The sequence below is a fragment of the Berghia stephanieae genome, chromosome 10 (genome assembly GCF_034508935.2).
Source record: "Berghia stephanieae isolate SIO BIC M18660-M18661 chromosome 10, UCSD_Bste_1.3, whole genome shotgun sequence".
NCBI lineage: Eukaryota > Metazoa > Mollusca > Gastropoda > Nudibranchia > Aeolidiidae > Berghia > Berghia stephanieae.
Window position 1 is genome coordinate 25,436,905 of NC_088369.1, and position 22,371 is coordinate 25,459,275.

Here is a 22,371-nt window from a genome sequence, read left to right on the forward strand (position 1 = left end):
CGTTGTGTCTCGATCTACATGTTACGTGTTGCTGTTGGTCAGGGACCCTTTGTAAAGCGCTTTGAACACATATAGTGGATATTGCGCTATATAAAAAACTCTCTAGCTCTAGACATTATATCTATCATCAAAAATGACAATTTGTGTTAACATACATCAAATTAATGCTATAATAAACTCCTTTATATAGATAGTATGCACTTGGCTAAGAAGTTCACAACATTGCCATCCGGAAGTATAACTGGCCAACACACAAAACTGTGTGTAACCATAATCGGTTATAGTCTGGTTGATACAGTTTAGTGAGAATTACTCATAAACGCGAATGGCAAAAAACAATAACAAAGGCCTGAGTGACGTCAACTTCGAATTATCTATACTAGCTCTGGCAACTAAACTTCGTTTTCAAGAAGTCTATTGAATTAAAGATCTTTATATAATTAGGACTCAAAATTCGTATTTCTACGACATTTTCGTAGCAGTAGACAGGCCTGAATATGAATCAATTTTTAGCATCCAATCCACCCCGAAATAACACAGTTTTAACCCACTCAACCCTTACACCGACTATATTCGTAGTTTACCTGGGTTACTTTTACCCCATGCCTATTTATTACACTTTTCTGAGACAAATTATAGGTGTAGTATCAAAGGTAATGTTTTTAATTTTTATACGTTAATGGTAATTGGATAAAACTATTTATGCACATGCTCATTTTTAATACAATTTTTTTTCCAATTTTTAAAAGTAGCACAATATATCTTGGATTTAGTGAGTTGACACTAAAGGGTCCACATAAAATAATGATTACTAAAGTTAAAACTATTTCTGACAATTTGCGATTTTCAGTTTTTAAAAATTGTTTTATCTTTACCTGCCTTTAAAAAGAATCTCAAGACACGTCTTTACTGTATTTGCTTTAACTGACACTATGAATCCTTGATTTGGCCATAAATTCTTTTTTAAATTATTTTTTCTAATAATTTATATTGTAAAGTGCCCAGAGCTTGTGTTTTACACGAGAATGAGCAATGTATAAATGCGTATTATTATTATTATTATTATTATTATTATTATTATTATTATTATTATTATTTTATTATTATTATTATTATTATTATTATTATTATTATTATTATTATTATTATTATTATTATTTATTATTATTATTATTATTATTATTATTATTATTATTATTATTATTATTATTATTATTATTATATCATCATTATTATTATTATTATTATTATTATTATTATATTATTATTATTATTATTATTATTATTATTATTATTATTATATTATTATTATTATATTATTATTAATTATTATTATTATTATTATTATCATTATTATTATTATTATTATTGTTATTATTATTATTATTATTATTATTATTATTATTATTATTATTATTATTATTATTATCATCGTCATCATCATCATCATTATTATTATTATTATTATTATTATTATTATTATTATTATTATTATTATTATTGTTATTATTATTATTATTTATACTACACAGCAATTTTGCGTTGGTTTGGGTTTATTTCCATTACAACGACGAGCCCACAATGATTTTGATTATCAGACCTGCAAATAAGTACTGGGATAAAAGTCTCTTTACTCACGTTCTCTCACCGTAATTTGGTGTAAAACGAGTACCTGGCCGTTAACAGCGTTGTTTCTGTTGGGAAAAATTGTATTATCGCGAATTGGATTCAATAGTCTGATGTCACGTCGCGTCACGTCAACTCGGATATTGCAAGCAGTCTTGTGCTATGGGAACCTGAGCGAACCAGAAGCAGATGCAGGCAGAATAAAACTTACATTGACTGTCTGCTAGATGACACAGGAATGGACAACACCCGGGAGCTGCGTACGCTTATGGAGGACAGGACAGAATGGCGAAGACTTGTGACTCAAGTTGGGCGCCCCAAGGGGCGGCCTAAGTAAGTAAGTAAGTAAGTAAGTAAGTAAGTAAGTAAGTAAGTAAGTAAGTAAGTAAGTAAGTAAGTGAGTCACGTCGCCCAGCAACGGCGGCCATCGTGGTTCTAAACAAAGAAAATCGGTACTTTTTATTCTTCATGCTGTCTAGACCTTTTCATATGTCTTGTGATCAGAATATGTATAAAAGTCAAAACATGATCATATTTATAACGTTTTTCTCCTCTGGATACAGTTTTATGCTCGTCGGCTCGGAGAACTATTTCATAGGGGCGTCCGCCATTGTTCCGATAGTTTAGAGCCAGTTACTTAGTTACCATGCGTCAGTCCCGGGGAATTGACGTTACGACTGTTGAAGCGTAGTGTCCTACATGTTAAGTGTTGCTGTTAGTTATTGGGAACCCCCTGTAAAGAGCAATGAGCACGTTTAGTGGATTTTGCTCTATATAAAAACAAATGTTTTAAAAACATTGATTATTGAATTCTTTTGAAATCTATATGCCTTATTCAGATGAATGATGAACGTAGTTCCATTCAATAAGTAAAGTCTCATATGTGATCCATCGTCTCAAAACGGTGTTATCTCCGGATGACCCAGATGCTAATAAGCCGAAATTAATGTTAAACTGGTCAATGATATTATATTAATAGTATTGGTATCCTAAAATATCATATTTATTCTCCCCAATAAAACATATAAACTCAACCCAAGTGTGATTTTTGTGGCTATAAATTCAATTTTTGGCATCTTAATAATCCCGACAATAATACCGTTTTGAGGCGAGGAGTCACATATATTGTAATTCCATTCATTGTTAGAAAGATCAAAACACTTGGATCTCCCGCCCTAGTCTAACGAAAATCGATAATTCCCTATAGATAGAAGAATTCGCGGTGACTCGATTCACGCTTATAGATCGATACACGTTATTGATCCCATTGATTCATTGCAATAGATAGTTCGAAGATGACGTCACTCAGGCCTTTGTTATTCTTTTTGCCATCCGCGTTTGTGAGTTGTTCTCACTAAACTGTATTAACCAGACTATAAAAGTTACACAGAGTTTGTGTGTTGGTCCGTTATACTTCCGGATGGCAATGTTGTGAACTCCTTGGCCAAGCGCATTCTATCTATTCCTTACTTTCTGTACTGTAACGTTTACTAGAGTCCATTAATTATATGACTGATATTTACTTATCCAGATGAAGGGGTCCCGATAGATCAGTTGGTTGAGCCACTCGCTCTACACGCAAAGAGACAGAGATTGATCCCGGGTGCAGTCGAGATTTTTTTTTTCTGACCCCCCCCCCCCCCTGTCCGTCCAGCAGTGATTGGGTAGCTGGGGCTGTTAGATCTGGCGGGAGACTAGCGTCCTATCCAAATGGTAGCAAGCAATTAATTCCTATTTTCCGTTTCACGCTATAGAAACCGGGATAAAGTCCGGCTCCGTTGGCCGAATGGTTCTGAAGGATTGCAACTACTACTTTGTATCCAGATGTAATACTAATGTTAGACAATCGTGTTAAAATAAACTATCTAGTTAAGGAAAATTGAGTTTTAATCCCGAGAATGATCAGAATTTAAGTCCCCTAAAGTGTACGGGGGTCCCAATGGCTCAGTTGGTAGAGCACTCGCTTCACACGCAAAGGGACCAAGATCGACTCTGAGTGCACTGAATTATAGATACTTAGATCTTTATATGGCCTTGTACACCCCTATTTTTGGAGTAGAAATTTAAGATTTAATAACGATAGAACAATAATATTATATATACCTAAAACATCCCGCAAAATTGCTAAACAATCGTTTGAATTTTCGGCACCTCATTTATAGATAGTATGAAGTTGACGTCACTCAGGTCTTTGTTATTGTTTTTTGCAATCCACGTTTATGAGTAATTATCACTAAACTGTATTAACCAGACTATAAACGTTCAAGGTAACACATAGTTTTTTTGTGTTAATCCGTTATGCTTCCGGATGGCAATGTTGTGAGCTTCTAACCCATGCGCTTACTATCTATAGAACGGTCCCTTGCATAAATATTAGAAGTGTTGATTCAGTATCAGCTTTCAAATCTAAATTGAAGACTCACCTTTTTTGTCCCATCATTTCTAATTCGTAAATAAAGTTCTATCAATCAAATGCATGTAAAATGTACGGTCAATTGCTATTCTGTTATTGAAATTACTATGTTTTTATTTTTCATTGTATTTCTTTATTTATTTTAAGAATGTAATGCGTATAGATGCTGTGAGGTTGGCTAAGAAACTGACAACATTGCCATCCTGAAATATAGATAGTTCGAAGATGACGTCACTCAGGTCTTTGTTATTGTTTTTTGCCATCCGCGTTTATGAGTAATGCTAACTGAACTGTATTAACCCGACTATAAATGTTCATGGATACACACAGTTTTGTGTGTTGGTCCGTTATACTTCCGGATGGCAATGTTATGAGCTTCTTAGCCAAGCGCATACTATCTATAAAGAACCAACACACCAAAATATGTGTAACTTTGAATGTTTATAGTCTAGATAATCCAGTTTAGTGAGAATTACTCATAAACGTGGATGGCAAAAACAATAACAAAGACATGAGTGATGTCATCTTCATTCTATCTCTTCAGTGCTTACTATTAAGAGGACAAGACATATGTATACACTGTTTTTAGGGCTCGACATTTTCTAAGGGTGAACAAAACTCACAAAATAACACATAGCCACAACATTGCAACACACCAGTCCCGTTTGGATAGGTATTTGTAATTACTCTTTGTCCACTAAACAAGGGACTGAATTTAGTAGATAACGCATCCACTCTACAGGTGAATTTAGTTAATGCTGCCTTTAAAAAAATCTTTCAAATCTGTGTTGAAGGGTTTTTTTTTTTTCTAGTTACACTGTGATTTATTTTTTCTTTACTTTACTTTATTTGTCCACCAAACAAGGGACTGAATTTAGTAGCTAATGCATCCACTCTATAATCTTTTGATAAATATGATACTGTGTTGAAGGAGTTTTTCTGTTTATTTATTTCTTAACACGGTGATTTATTGTTTCTTTATTTTACTTTATTTGTATTCAAGCTGCTGTGCTTACCACCTCCCTGAACTCATGTCTCCGTCCCCAAGCGAGAAGATGTACCCTTGGGAAAAAGAATTGCTGTCTAATGGACCACTCAAAGACATACTGGATACGGCTTGGGCTGAAAAATCTTCCATTATTCTCGCCAAGGATGACGTGAACAGATCACATTATTATGTTGGCGATGAAATCAGATTTCTTATTCAACTCCGGACAGGTAATAAAACTGTATTTATAGAGCAGACCTGCAGACTTAAAAATTTAAAAATTCGTAATTTTTAGGAGATAAAAATCATAGTCGTCATAGTAAACCTTAAAAATCAACAATTTCCCCGAATAAGTAACGAGACTTGCAGGTGGCTTTGAAAGAAAGGCGGGATTTGCGAGCGACCGACCGTCCCTCCTCTCGTCGCCCGGGTATTTGGCCATACACATTGCGTTTCCACTACGATTTGCTTCAGTCGTTCCTGTCCCCAGATCGTCACTGGTTGAAAACTGAACGTGTATGGAGCCTTTTAGAGCGGAGGATGAAGACTCCTGAAGATGGGGTTGAAGAAATGAATTTTGAGGTGCAGCCATACGCTACTACTACTTCTATTATGTAGGTCATTTTGTATTCTCTGTCGACTTCTGGCACTTTCCAACTCACTTCATGTCTTGTTATTATCAACATAAGTGCCTGCTTCACCCACTTTTCTGAATTAAGATTCACCCCAAAGACAGGAGCATACTTATTGTCTAAATCGTTTCTATGTTACACGTTTGTGTTGAGAGTATTGGCTATTAAACTTAAATGCTGGCCAACTAACTTCGCGGCGTTTGTGTATGTGTTGAACCCGTGACCTCAAAAAAGTCGGGGAGAGTGGCTCGAGATAGACTAGAGTTTGAAGCGACTTTTTTTTTTTTTTTTTTTTGGGGGGGGGGGGGGGGGTTCGTGGATAGCTCATAGACACCATCTCTCCGGCCAGGCGGAGTTGTACCAGTATGGTAGCGGGTTCGAGCCCCCATCGCCACCGCGAAGTTTGTATTCTTTGTTGTCTTCTGGCACTTTCCAACTCACTTCATTTCTTGTAATGTAGGTCATTTTGAGCACATTCTGCAATGTGACCAATGACTCGAGCACATGGAAAAATATTCTAGATCGTCCTCATGACCTTAAAAGGTATGAGCTTGTACGGACACGAGGCCCGTTGGGTGTTATTGTACTTATTTGACAAAGACAACGCTGTTAAACAAGCACGGTTTTTACTTTACACCTGAATGGGGTGAGAGAATGTAATTAAAGAGCATTTTTTGTCAATAATAATAATAATAATAATAATAATAATAATAATAATAATAATAATAATAATAATAATAATAATAATAATAATAATAATCTTTATTGTCCAAATTAAAGGCAATTCATGTGAGGTAAACAATGCTCAGTTTGGTTCATGGTATGAACATCAACACATTTACAAATACAGACACAGCCATACACGAACATACACGCTTGCACATTGTTTCTACACGTGTATACAAAAGAAATGAGCGTACATACAAACACATATACATACATACATACATACATACATACATACATACATACATACATGCAGACATACATACAAACCAGCATATCATCGTATATGCATGCCTACATTCATACATACATACATACATACATACATACATACATACATACATACATATATACATACACACAGACACACACACAGACAGATAGAACGATACGATATATTTGCTGGGACAGCAGATAACCATATTATAAATATAGTGTCTTATATTAAGAAGAAGATGGCAATGTTACTCAGCTCTAAGCGGGACTCTCGAACCCAGGACCTTTCGATCCTGCCCATGTGGAACCCAGCCTGGTGTCACGCCATAGAAAAAAAGATGACGTCACTCAACTCTTTGTGATTGATTACTTTGGGACTGCCTATTAGTGATAAGTTCTCACTAAATTATAGTAGGAACGATTTTGATGTCACACAGCTCTTTGTTATTGTTTTAACCAACCATTTTTATGTGTAGTCCTTACTAACTTGTACGAACCAGACTATAAACGTTTAAGGATACTCACATTGTTGGCTGTTATGTTTAATCTGGCAGGCGGATGTCGTAAGTAGTTTACCAAAATGCATAGCATCAATACTAGAACGAAAGCCATGATTGAGGTCACATTATCTCACATTTCCCAACATAAATTTATGCCAACAGGTAGGGGCATTATGCGTAACAAAGGAGGTGATCACGTGAGACTATGGCTGACCAATGAAAAATTAGGAGCTGCAGTTACTGCCAATGTCAAGGACAAAAACGATGGCAGTTACCTAGCAACAGTCAAATTACCATGGGAAGGTCAGGCATTCGTCATGGCAACGATTGCTCAAACACGAGAGCTTTTTCGCTCTGTTTTATATGTTCAGGTAAGCTCCAATATTAATGACGTCGCAATTTCCTCTCTTCCGGTTCAAAACTCATTGGAAGCGTGCAAACAATCCGGACAATGCACAAACAAAAGATTACATAAAAGAAGAAAGTGATGATGATGGTGATGATAAGATGACGAAGAAGAAGAAGAAGAAGAAGAAGAAGAAGAAGAAGAAGAAGAAGAAGAAGAAGAAGAAGAAGAAGAAGAAGAAGAAGAAGAAGAAGAAGAAGAAGAAGAAGAAGAAGAAGAAGAGGAAGAAGAAGAAGAAGCTACCTCTCTCTCTCTCTCTCTCTCTCTCTGTGTGTGTCTTTCTCTGCTTCTTTCTTCTCTCCATCGCAAGTGATTGATGGGAACTACTGGCAGGGTCGTCCATTTATCTAATCCGGTTATGCTGTTTCTGTGACTGTCAGTGTGTGTGTGTGTGTTTGTGTGTGTGTGTGTGTGTGTTTGTGTGTGTGTGTGTGTGTGTTTGTTTCTTTAAGTCATGTGTGTGTGTTTTGTCAAGTAATACTACAGCAAACTGCAATTTAAAAAAAATATTGATATGTGACCATCGTCGGGGTCAATAGTATCACGAAAAGTGAATTTAGTGATAAAATAATGAGAAATACAAACTTCAGGTCTTTTGCAAACAAGAAATAGTCTTTATTCTTCACCATAACGAAGAGAAACTAACCCTAAAATTCGTGTTTGAGGTCGTAAATTGAATTCTGAGCACTTTGTTTTTCCCGACATAATTCCGTATCGAGACATGGCGTCACATATTCCCAGGGGTGTGGATATATTATTGGTTGATTTGGTGCCTGACACGCTCCATTTTAAAAATAATAAAACCGAGAAATGGTATATAGGGCTACCGTCTCTTACTTATTTGAGTAAGTCTTTTCTTTATCCCCCCCCCCCCTTTCTTTTGTATTTACAAATATAGCATGTTTTAAGTCGTTTTCCTCTGTGCTGGCACCACCTTATACTGTAAGCATGTCACGCTACTGCATATTCTAAATCCAATGATAGGGAATGAGATTAGCGGTAGAGTAGCGTCCCTTGATTGGACGTCACCGGCGGAGAAGTTATTTGTAAACAAACCAACTACAAGCCAAGCGCTCCAAATACAAAATTTCTTATTCATTTTTCTGTACAAAAATGCATATCATAATCAACGTAGATCTTTTCTTTAGTTTTCTCCATTATGAAATGTCAACAAAATTATGATGTAGACTACAAATTAAAAATAAAAGATGTTGATAAATATTACAATACGATGAGACAACCCTTCCTAAAACTACTGAACTTCCCGCTATTGATTGAAACTAATAATGGCGATAGCGTCTGTCGGTTGTCAGTCAAGACGCGACATCCAACAAAGGGGCGCTACTCTTAAATCTGTATTGAAATCTCATTCCCTATACGGTCTTCATTGCAATCATTTCCATTTGCTTCTATTTCCCACCACTTCCAGCGGCTTTTCACATCTTCATACTGGATCACGGCTTCCTTCAAGAACGACTACGCATCTGAAGGAACACCCTGCTCCCCCTTACCGTTCCTCCCAGGTTTTTTGCCAACAGAGTTATGTAACTTTACGGATAGCAATGGCGGACTGTCCTGGTACTGTGGGAAACCTGTCAAGAAAGAATTAAAAGTGAGTGGTAGATACGACCAAATCCGCGACAATTGTGACCAATCATAAAATTAATAAATTTCAAAAAAATGCCTCTATTCATCCCATAGGGGAAATCTGCCTCTAGGGTCTATTCCAAGGGAAGACTGGAATAACCCAGCCGCAGTGCAGCACCACAAATTGAGCTTGGGCGAGGTGACTTGCCCAATAAGGAAACGTCCAGATCTCCTTTCTTCTGGACTGCAGACGAGTGTCATCCCAAATCACCACATAGCTGCACAATCCCAAATCAGCACATAGCTGCACAATCCCAAATCACCACATAGCTGCACAATCCCAAATCACCACATAGCTGCACAATCCCAAATCAGCACATAGCTGCACAATCCCAAAATCACCACATAACTGCACAATCCCAAATCACCACATAGCTGCACAATCCCAAATTACCACATAGTTGCACAATCCCAAATCACCACATAGCTGCACAGCTCCCAAATCACCACATAGCGGCACAATCCCAAATCACCACATAGTTGCACAATCCCAAATCACCACATCGCTGCACAATCCCAAATCACCACATAGCTGCATGATCCCAAATCACCACATAGCTGCACAATCCCAAATCACCACATAGTTGCACAATCCCAAAACACCACATAGCTGCACAACCCCAAATCACCACATAGCTGCACAATCCCAAATCACCACATAGTTGCACAATCCCAAATCACCACATAGCTGCACAGCTCCCAAATCACCACATAGCGGCACAATCCCAAATCACCACATAGTTGCACAATCCCAAATCACCACATCGCTGCACAATCCCAAATCACCACATAGCTGCATAATCCCAAATCACCACATAGCTGCACAATCCCAAATCACCACATAGTTGCACAATCCCAAATCACCACATAGTTGCACAATCCCAAATCACCACATAGCTGCACAATCCCAAATCACCACATAGCTGCACAATCCCAAATCACCACATAGCTGCACAATCCCAAATCACCACATAGCTGCACAATCCCAAATCACCACATAGCTGCACAATCCCAAATCACCACATAGCTGCACAATCCCAAATCACCACAAAACTGCACAATCCCAAATCACCACATAGCTGCACAATCCCAAATCACCACATAACTGCACAATCCAATATCAAATCGGTTTAAGATGAGAACAACAATGAGTTTAAGATAACAAAAAGACCAGATGATTGAAATTCAAGTTTAAAAAAAAAAATTATTTGCAATAGCACTTTACTTAACTCTTTGAAGCCGTTTATTTTAACACGACGTGCACATATTTGCAGGTCTGATAACCGAACGTAGTTATTATTATTATTATTATATTATTATTATATTATTATTATTATTATTATTTTATTATTATTATCATTATTTTTTATTATTATTATTATTATTATTATTATTATTATTATTATTATTATATTATTATTATTATTATTATTATTATTATTATTATTAAAGGTTAAAGATATATGTTTGTACACCACATGAGTACATTTAAGTTGAAATACTATCTTTACCACGTGTATCGTTATTGTAATATTTAATCAATAGATTTATGGCATTACTAATTATTATTAAGGGCATTCAAGGGATCTTATCCTATTTTGCCCTGTACCACATGTTATGTTATGTTATGTTAAGGCATTCAAGGTATTCAGATGATGTAAAGAGAAGGCAATTTAAGCAAAATATTATTGGCTTGGTCTAATATTATTGTAATTGTAATGATTATTACTTCCATGGAGTCCCAGGTTTGAGCGTTTTTGGAAAGATTAGAGTCATTTCAATTGATCAATTTTTGAAGAATGAATTTCCTGGCCAAAATTCTAATAAGTTGTTTTTTCTCCAGAGAACTACAACTTATGCCCTAGGGCCGCCAATTTGCATTATCGCTATGTAAAAGTGATATTTTTAAACTCTCTCCACAATTTTCAAGATTAATACTGAAATGTCATACCAAATTTCATAATACCTCATTAAGGTGGTTTAGTAGATCATATGTTTCACGCATCACGTGTCTATGCGATTGGGTCACGGAAATGTTTATCCATTTAACGTGTATTGAGAATGATCATGTGATCGTTACGTGTTACGTGATAGGTGATACGTATGATCTGCAAAACCTCTCTATCGTTAAAAGCAACAAGAAAACGATATACATAATATTGTTGTGCGGCTATGTGGTCTTGTGGTATGACACTCGCTTTCGAATCGGAAGATCCTGGGTTCGAGCCTCGCGCTCGGCGCATAGTTGAGTCCTTGGAAAAGGCTCTTTTCTCACATTCTCTCACCGTACTCAGGTGTAAAATGAGTACCTGGCCGTTAAAGCGTTGTCTTTGTCCTAAAAATTGTAATATCGCCTAACAGGCGTCATGTCCCGTCGTACATGTTAAATGTTGACCAGGGACCCCTTGTAAAGCGCTTTGAGCACATTTAGTGGATATTGCGCTATATAAAGCTCAATTTTTAAATTATTTTTTTAGTTGAGCAAAACAAAGCTTTACAAAATAGCATTATTTAATTATTTTAAAATACAACAACGATTATATTTCAAAGTTTGTCATTTTAAAAACAAATCTGAACTATAAAAATGTTGTTTGTATTGTAACAAGAGTTACGATTTTCCTACAATTAGAAAGGAGAGAGTTAACCTTAACACCCATAGGAAAATCGTCACATTCGTTACGATGCAGCCAAAAAATTTCTTATTCTGATTTTATTTAGTTATATGTTTAGCTATAAAAACTCGACACTGTGTTGCAGAGCTCATTTTTCTTAACAAAATATAGAATATACTCGTTGCTTATCTGTATGAAAAAAAATCTATTTTTGTGTTGAGTGAGATTGAAGTTTAGGGTAAAAATCTGAAAATAGCTGGTAAGGAGAGAGTTAATAATAATATTATATTTCGTTCTTTCAGTGTTCGGACATCAAGAACAATGTGAAATTTCACTGGCCCCATAAGACGCCACTGACGAAAGCCGAAGAAGATCTAGTCTCGGTAACCGAAAGGTATCAGACGTTTACGAATGTTCTAGTAATGTCCAAGATGATTGTTACAGAGGCAAGATGATGGTAGACATATGTGGTCATAGTGGTATGGCACGCCTTTGGATCTGAAGGTCCTTGGTTCGAGTCCTAGTCTGAGCAATGCTGAGTTGAAGCTCTTGGGTTACTAAATCAATACTAACGTACAGGTGTAATGAGAGGACCTGGCAGTATAAAAGCGTAATGTCTGTAAAAGTGAAGTTTTTAGAATGACGCTGTTAAACGATAGGACATTATTGGGGCAGGTAACCTTAAATAAAGTAGATGAGAGGATGTGGGTAAAGAGCTATTTTCAAGACTCAACAAGCTGGCAAGAAGTAGGGACTACGAACTTGGGCTCAGATCGGAATGCGAGTGTCATAACGATAGAACCAGCTGAAAAATAATGAGTTATGTATGTTAAAAAGAACATAAATAAAGGCAAGTTTAAAGTTTAAAGAATAAAACAGTAAAGGTTTGAATATAATGTTATGCCCCGTTCCATCCCGACATTAAATAAATATGCATCATGTGAAATTAGTACTCATAAAGCAACCAAAGCGTACAATGATAATACGAACGTTAAAAATCCTACGATTGATAGTTTGTATGTAAGTTAAGGTGATTGTTCAAACCAAATGTAGTTCGGTATATATCTAGTAAAACTTGAGGTTTCTAAATAACGAAGAAGAAGAAGAAGAAGAAGAAGAAGAAGAAGAAGAAGAAGAAGAAGAAGAAGAAGAAGAAGAAGAAGAAGAAGAAGAAGAAGAAGAAGAAGAAGAAGAAGAAGAAGAGAAGAAGAGAGAGAGAAGAAGAGAAGAAGAAGAAGAAGAAGAAGGAGGAGGAGGAGGAGGAGGAGGAGAAGGAAGTAGTAATCGGTTTTCTTTCATTTCTTTTTCCAATGTATTCCAGTGATCGCCCCTTCCTGATACCATCCAATAGTGTTGTCAATGTTGAGAAAAGTAAGTATCGGAACAAATCAACCCTATCTATGTATTTGTTAAAATAAAAATAAAATAAAATTCCCTTTATTCACCCTACTCACGCGTAAAATGAGTACATACCGTTAGCAACGTTGTCTCTATTATGAAATAGATTGTAACATCGCCTCTATAGTCAGTCTGTCCTACAGTCCTAGTCTGATTAGCTTTTGTAAATCCCTTTAAACACGGTTAGTGGATATTGCTCTATATAAAAGCTGAATTATAATTTTTTTTTTTTACTTCCGTCCTTCAAAATACTCACCACCAGATCTAACAGACCCTGACTGTTACCAGATCACGTGCTACGTGCGGCTATGTGGTCTCTGCGGCTATGTGGTCTGTGTGGCTATGCGATTTCAGATCGGAAGGTCCTGGGTGGGTTCGAGCTTCGCTCACCGCATAGTAGAGTCCTCGGAAAAGGCTCTTTACTCACATTCTCTCACCGTGCTCAGGTGTAAAATGGTTGGAAGAAAAAAAAACAAAAAACAAAAAACAAAAAAACAAAATAACCAAAAAAAAAAAAACAAAAAACAAAACAAACAAACATGACGGCACATTGGATCTATATCTTTGCTCCATCCGCTGAAAAATCAAAACCTCTATTCTATCGTAATCTGGAAAAAAAAAACATATTTAAAAATTTGGCCGGAAAACTCGTCGTTCTAAATACCGATCGATTTAAAAGATTCTCATCTTGGCAAAAACTCTCAAACCTGGGACTTCGCGACGAAGTCTCAGGTTTGAGAGTTTTTGCCAAGATGAGGGTCATTTAAATCGCTCGGTATTTGAAGGATGAGTTTTCCAGCCAAATTTTTTAATATGTTTTTTTTCCAGAGTATGACAGTCTTGTTCTGAAGAAGATAATTAATTAATAATCTATATAGGTGTTTGTTTACGTGGCCTGATCAACGAATGTGTTAAAGCCTCGCCCTTTAGATTGACATTCATTTGTGTTACTTCAATTGAATTATTATTGTTTAGAAGAATCCATTAGTGTTAATTATCTTAGTTTATAGAACGGTAAAACAACGATTCTGCTATCATTAGTGTAAGTGTAAGGTAGCGGGTCGATAGTTATCATCATCGACATTACCGTTGCTATCGTCGTCGTCGTCGTCGTCTTTGTCGTCGTCATCATCATCATTTTGTAAAATTGTTTCTTTTAATGTTGGCTTTCTCTCTCTCTCTCTCTCTCTCTCTCTCCCTCTCTCTCTCTCTCTCTCCCTCTCTCTCTCTCTCTCTCTCTCTGTCCACCTCTCTTAATCTATCTATCTATTTATTTGTTATTCTCTCTCTTTACATCTCAACTCTCTATCTTTCTCACTTATTCTCTTTCTCTTACTCTCTGTCATCCCTCGCTCTCCTCTCCCCCCTCCCTCTCTTTCTCTCTCTCTCTCTCTCTCACACACACACACACACACACATACATACACATACACACACTTCAGCTTTACGCTAAGGTGATCATACAGCATCCAAATCTTTATCAGGGTTGAATCACATAACTCTTTCATTGATTAATCAGAAAATCCAGATTCTCTGAGCACCCTGCAGGCGCCACTGACGCAATGTAACAAAATTCGCTTGGAAACGACCTTCGACGAGCCAATGTCCACGGGTTACATGTACAAAAACATCTGGTATCCATTTTCCTGCAAACTTCCGAGTGTGGATAAAGATTTCGCCAACCATTGTTTGAGAAACACAACGGTGAGATTAATAAGTCGTGTTATTATTAGTGTATGAAAGTTTAAATTGATTCTTTTTAATGGTGGCCTATGGTTTTGTATTATTAGTGTATGAAAATTTAAATTGATTCTTTTTAATTTTGTTTTTTTAAACTTTATCTGACGCTCTCTCTCTCGATATATATATATATATATATGGTGTTGTTCATTTTGAAGAACGACATCGCTAGTTTATAGTTACCATCATCGACATTACCTTCGCTGTCGTCGTCGTCGTCTTCGTATTCATCATCCTCATCATCATCCTCATCATCATCATCATCATCATCATCATCATCATCATCATCAAATAAATAAAAAGTAATGATTATGGTTATGTTATGGTTCTTCTTCTTCTTCTTCTTCTTCTTCTTCTTCTTCTTCTTCTTCTTCTTCTTCTTCTTCTTCTTCTTCTTCTTCTTCTTCTTCTTCTTCTCCTTCTTCTTCTTCTTCTTCGTCGTCGTCTTCTTCTTCTTCTTCTTCTTCTCCCTCTTCTTCTTCTTCTTCTTCTTCTTCTTCTTCTTCTTCTTCTTCTTCTTCTTCTTCTTCTTCTTCTTCTTCTTCTTCTTCTTCTTCTTCTTCTTCTTCTTCTTCTTCTTTCTTCTTCTTCTTCTTCTTCTTCTTCTTCTTCTTCTTCTTCTTCTTCTTCTTCTTCTTCTTTCTTCTTCTTCTTCATCATCATTATCATCACCATCATCATCACTTTCTTCTTTTATGTAATCTTTTGTTTGTGCATTGTCCGGAACTGTTTACACGCTTCCAATGAGTTTTGAACCGGAAGAGAGGAAATTGCGACGTCATTGATATTGGAGCTTACCTGAACATATAAAACATCATCATCACCATCATCATCATCATCATCATCATCATCATCATTATCATCATCATCATCATCATCATCATCATCATCATTATCACCATTATCTGCCACTCAGGTTCTTTTACTGGGTGATTCCAATTCGAGATATCAACTGGACAATCTACATGATTTGACTCAGTGTACACACAAGATAGCCAGAAATAAGGTAACTATTTCTTAATGCCTGATGTAAAAAAAAAAAAAAGAAAGAATGAATTTTTTAAAATGACACACAAAAGACCCTCTCAACCCACCCACCCTCAATTAATAATAAACAAAAACAAAATAAAATAAACATAGTCTACAAAAAAAAATACAAAAAAAAAAAAAGGAAACAACCCCCCCCCCCCCAAAAAAAAAAAAAAACAACAAAAAAACAAAAAAAAAAAAACAACAACAAACAACCAGAAATAAAAATAAATCTGATTTAATAGTTTAAAAAAACAAAAGGAAGTCACACAAGATATATTATTGTAGAGTTTCCATAGTAGACAAGATGTCACTAAGATTATTTGGTTTCGGATGAAGCAGATTATGACCTCACTCGACTCAGGTTTGAACGAATACCTGACTATACGTAATGACGGGTATTGTAAGAGTGATAGTGATAGTACAAAAAGGACGCCCAATAGGCGCCTGGAACTATAAAATGAGACGGACATTTGATTCACTATTATAGCCTGCTAGGGTAATAATAAATGATACATTGCGAAGCGCATGCAGCATACAAATTAGTGGAAATACTCTATATATAATCTGTATAGTCTATGATGAGTATTTGCCAACGAGCATAATGACAAATCTAACAATTATAAAACTTTTTTTACCATCTATCTACACAATTCTATATATATCTATCTATTTTTCTATAACTCCTCTAGATATTTATTTATTCATCTTATTTATCTACTTATTTATTTATTTATTTATTTATTTAAAGGCCGGACTTATACGCGGCAATACAAATAACAAAGGTATATTATTATGGGGAATTCTGCTCCTATAGGGAATGAGATTAGCGGAAGAGTAGCGTCCCTTGATTGGACGTCATCGGTGGAGAAGTTATTTGTAAACAAATCAACTACAAGCCAAGCGCTCCAAATAAAAAAAAATATTATTCATACAAAAAATGCATATCATAATCACCGTTATGCATTTTTGTATAGAAATATGAATAATAAATTTCGTATTTGGAGCGCTTGGCTTGTAGTTGGTTTGTTTACAAATAACTTCTCCACCGGGTATTGACCTTCTACAATACACAGTGGCACGGCATACTCTTTACCGTTATACTTCTCTTATCTCCCTTCTATAGATAGTATGCAGATGACGTCACTCAGGCCTTTGTTATTGTTTTTGCCATCCGCGTTTGTGAGTTGTTCTCACTAAACTGTATTAACCAGACTATAAAAGTTCATGGTTACACAGAGTTTGTGTGTTGGTTCGTTATACTTCCGGATGGCAATGTTGTGAACTCCTTGTCCAAGCGCATTCTATCTATAGGCGGATGTCCATCTTTGTTTACCGTGGCAATAGTCAAGTCCATGGCGTTAATTAAGAAACATGACCCTGTCCAATTTTTTTTACAACGTGTAACCTGAAGAAATTTATTTAATTTAGGGCAGTTCTATCATCCATTGACTCAAATGATTATTTAGTAAATCTGCTCGGGCATAAAGATAGGTCATTTGATTATTTATAAAATTAAATCTGCTCGGGCATTATGATCGCTTGATATTATAAATAATCTCTCGCTGCGCTTACTTACGCTGGCTTTGTTCCACTGACGTTGCCAGATCCGTTTGCGCGCACCTACAGACTTTACTACACTGACCAATTTTGATCACTGCTGACGGCTCAAAAGGTTCATCTGGTTCTATGTTAACTTCCACAAAGCAGTAGCTTGATAATTGATTTAATAGTCTGATGTCACGTCGCCCAACAACGATGGCCATCGTGGTTCTAAACAAAGAAAATCGGTACCTTTTATTCTTCATGCTGGCTAGAACTTTTCATATGTCTTGTGATCAGAATGTGTAAAAGTCAAAACATGATAAGATTTATAATGTTTTTTTTCCCTCTGGATACGCTTTTATGCTTGTCGGTGAAATATTTCATGAGGGCGTCCGCCATTGTTCCGATAGTTTAGAACCAGTTACTAAGTTACCATGCGTCATTACGAGGGAAGTGACGTTACGACTGTTGAAGCGTATGGAAACAGATCGTATTGGCCTTTATTTCTCCGCAAATATCGCGGGTTCTCCCCTAGTTGATAATGTTCAAATAGTGCGGTTATGTGGTCTTGTGGTATGGCACTCGCTTTCAGATCGGAAGGTCCTGGGTTCGAGCCTCGCTCGGCGTATAATTGAGTCCTTGGAAAATGCTCTTTACTCATTTTCTCTTACCGTACTCATGTGTAAAATGAGTACCTGGTCGTTAAAAAAGCGTCATCTCTGTCCGAAAAAAAAATAATTCTAATATCGCCTAACAGGCGTCACGTCCCTAGTATCATCCTCATGAATACTAAGTGTTGCTATTGGCCAGGGATCCCTTGTAAAGTGCTCTTTTTTAGTGGATATTGCGCTATATAAAAGCTCAATTTAAAAAATATATATTTCCTCTTTTCTCGTCTCTCCAACGAAACCTTGAACAGGTCAATTGGCACATGCCTTTAATTTGCACCAACGATACCACTGGAATGTCGATCGAGTTTTATCCACACAAACATCCATTTTTTGGATCGGCAGTGAGTATGAATGTTCTACTTCTTAAATAGCAAACAAGTAAATAAATAGATATTAATAAATAGATAAAATTAAAATTGAATTTGAAGTATATTCTTAGTTATTAAATTTGACTACATGAAATCCCTTCATTGATAAGTGTAATCTTTTTATTTAAACTTTCGTGTGCGGCTATGTGGTCTAGTGGTATGACGCTCGCTTTCGGATCGGAAGGTCCTGGGTTCGAGCTAGCCTCACGCTCGGCGCATAGTTGAGTCCTTGGAAAAGGCTCTTTACTCACATTCTCTCATCTTACTCAGGTGTAAAATGAGTACCTGGCCGTTAACAGCGTTGTCTTTGTCCGAAAAATTGTAATATCGCCTAACAGGCGTCATGTCTCGTCCTACATGTTAAATGTTGCTGTTGACCAGGGGACCCCTTGTAAAGCGCTTTGATCACATTTAGTGGATATTGCGCCATATAAAGCTCAATTTTATAAAAAGTAATCTTAAATGGCCCATTTCTGATCATCCTGACTGTAAAATGAATGATCTAAGTCGAGTTCACTCAAAATAATACCTGACTGACACGGTGGGTCACACATTAATAAAAATAATTGTCACATAATATGGGCTCTTTCCTATCGTAGACTGGGGTGGATTTGTGAATTTGGTTTCCACTTCCGGAGAGAACCATGAAAATTTGCCCCTGGGGTAATTTGAACATGCTGAATTCAAAAATTGCGGGAACCAACATATAGCTCTAGCACTTCCCGACAAAATTTAAATATTAAAAATGACCGCCATCAAAATTTGGATTGCCCTGACTTCAATGATTTTGGTTTCTATAAATATGATTATACGGTCAATGAATACAATAAAACATATATTCAAATAATATATTACATTTATAGTTTCCTACCAAATTATATTTTATCATTATTAGTCCTTTGTGTGTGTGTGTGTGTGTGTGTGTGTATGTGTGTGTGTGTGTGTGTGTGTGCGTGTGTGTGTGTTTTGAATTGTGTAATATTAAAAGAGCATTGACAATTTCCTTTTCCATTTCAGAATGAACGCGTTACACAAAGCATGTTAACATCAGCCATCACCAAACTGGACTCCATTCCACCAACGGGACGTTACGTCATTCATCTTCATCACTTCCTTCATCTCATTCCGTTCCACATGTCAATCACAGAGATTAGACTCCGCCTCATACGCCAGGCTGTAGTCCGTCTACTTGCCAGAAACCCTACAGTACTTGTTATATACCAGTCTGTTCATGCAGCCTATACTAAATTTAGGTTCAATCCTCATAAAATGAACATTTTCTTGCTGGAAATTCATAGGTCAATATTTCGAGGCCTGGGAGACAGGGTCATGTTTCTTAATGCCATGGACTTGACTATAGCAACGGTAAACAAAGATGGACATCCGCCTATAGGAGCAGAATTTCCCAAAATATATCTTGGTTATTTGTGTGGCCGCGTATAAGCCCTTTAAATAAATAAATAAATAAATTTACTAATATAAAGAGGATGTATAAAAAGATAGATAGAGATACGGATTTGTAAATAGATGGATAGAAAACACACACAGAGGGAGGGGAGAGAGAGAGAGAGAGAGAGAGAGAGAGAGAGAGAGAGAGAGAGAGAGAGAGAGAGAGAGAGAGAGAGAGAGAGATGGATAGACATGAACATAGATAAATAGATACGGTTGTTTAATAAGAACATTTCTTCAGCACATTTCAATGAATTCACCCTGCTCAATTTGCTTCAGAATGGTTCATTTATTCCCCAATCTGGGCAACTTCATGTCCATTTCATGACGTAAAGTGCTCTGTTAGGCGTACATTTGAAAATGGAATTCTTTCGTCACAGCCTACACCTAGGCAGTTATTCATTCCCGAATCAGGTTGATAGTGTGGGTAAACTGTTTTATCAAAGAGCACAACAGTTGGGAATTTTTTTTTCATACATCTAATCATCATTATAATTATTATTATTATTATTATTATTATTATTATTATTATTATTATTATTATTATTATTATTATTATTATTATTATCATTATTATTATTATTATTATTATTATTATTATTATTATTATTATTATTAGAGAGAGAGAGAGAGAGAGAGAGAGAGAGAGAGAGAGAGAGAGAGAGAGAGAGAAATAGTTTGGAAAGCATGCACTGCTAGAGTTATGAATTTTCTACATAATTATTATTATTATTATTATTATTATTATTATATTATATATTATTATTATTATTATTATATTATTATTATTATTATTTATTATTATTATTATTATTATTATCATCATTATTATTATTATCATCATCATTATCATGCTTTATTTTATAGAGCAGTAATCGAAAGCGTGTTGTCATTTTGTATAACAGCTCGGGGAGGCAATTGCTTAGCAGTGGAGAGGAACAAAATACATTCAAATATTTAAAAATCCATTAAATGCTTTATAAATGGTGTCGACGATGTAGATCTTTTATATGAGAAATTTTGTATTAGTAAAAAAACTAGAATATTAAATGACCAGAATCATCCAAAAAGACCATCAATTATTATGTCAGGAAGGAGTGGTCGCCCTTTCTCTATTTCAACAAAAACAGAGAGGCACCGAAAATCTTAGTCTGCCGTGCAGTATTAGTATTAGGCTTTATAACAACAAGCAATAATCATTTTATATAATTATTTCGCATTTTTACTTTCAAATAATGTAAATATTAATTTATTAATTTATCAGTTTTGCAATCTTTTCAATTTTAAATTTATAGTGACAGTTTAAACTATTTTACAGTGTTGGAATTATTCATATTATAAAGCGCGGCTCTGGTTATGGAGCTGCTCCTTTTTTATATATACATCCTATTTCCATTGTATTTATATTATTGGGTAAATTATTACAGGTCTGTACAAAAAAAAAATCCTTTTTTGGGATGCTATAATTTAATATAAGTATATTATTATTATTTATTATTATTATTATTATTATTTATTATTATTATTATTATTATTATTATTATTATTATTATTATATTATATTATATTATTATTAATATTATTTATTTTTTATTATTTTATATTTTTATTATTATATATATATATATTATTTTATTATATTATTATAATTATTATATTATTTTTATATTTTTTTTATTTTTTTATATTATTATATATTATTTATTATTTTTTATTTAATTTTATTATTATTATATTATTTATTATAATATATTTTATTATTATTATATTATTATTATTATTATTATTTATTATATTGATACATGGCTGTTTTAGATTGATTCAACGTGCCATATTGCGGTCTGATAATCAGACTCAAGTAAGGGCTTGATTTAACATTATTGTATGGGGACAATATTCTACGCTGGTATTTTTATTACAACAATGAGACTACGACAATTTGGGTCATCGGAATTCATTGAAAAATGAATGAATTAATTAATTAATGATTAATTTAATGAATGAATGAATAAATGAATAAGAATAATAAATATGAATTCATTTTTAAAAATTAATAAATACAAAAAAAAAACAAAAAAAAACCAACAACAACAAAAAAAAAAGAAAAAAAAAGTAGCAACTTGCTTTATTCCTTGTCTATTTTCCTCAGATAGTCACTGCATTTTCCTGACTGTTGTTTTTTTTTCTGCACTATAATATACATTGGGGTTCAGATAGCTCAATTGGTAGAGCACTCGCCTAACAAGCAATGGGACCGAGATCAATCCCGAGTGCAGTCGAGAAATTTTTATGACCACCCCCCCCCCTCACACACACACCCTGTTCATCCAGTGCACATCTTTGTAATACGCTAATGTCCTGTCCAAAGGGTAGCAAGCAATTGCTATTGTTTGTTTCGCGCTACA

At 35.2% G+C, this 22,371-nt stretch overlaps 1 protein-coding gene across 2 annotated transcripts in view; it reads left to right on the forward strand.

Moving 5' to 3' along the window:
• The window catches only part of LOC144980878 (NXPE family member 3-like), a 65,315-nt gene extending 44,843 nt beyond the window's left edge, over positions 1-20,472 (forward strand). Inside the window, exons 4-12 of one of the 2 annotated variants that reach the window (XM_078928768.1) lie at positions 5,043-5,257; positions 7,264-7,472; positions 8,937-9,119; positions 12,069-12,160; positions 13,088-13,137; positions 14,684-14,868; positions 15,821-15,910; positions 18,398-18,490; positions 19,535-20,472. In XM_078928768.1, the coding sequence (XP_078784894.1) occupies positions 5,043-5,257; positions 7,264-7,472; positions 8,937-9,119; positions 12,069-12,160; positions 13,088-13,137; positions 14,684-14,868; positions 15,821-15,910; positions 18,398-18,490; positions 19,535-19,960 (1,543 nt within the window). In that variant the 3' untranslated portion in view covers positions 19,961-20,472. The remainder of the gene's footprint in view (positions 1-5,042; positions 5,258-7,263; positions 7,473-8,936; positions 9,120-12,068; positions 12,161-13,087; positions 13,138-14,683; positions 14,869-15,820; positions 15,911-18,397; positions 18,491-19,534) is intronic. The other variant, XM_078928766.1, reaches the window with a different exon arrangement.
• The last annotated feature ends 1,899 nt before the right edge of the window (positions 20,473-22,371 follow it).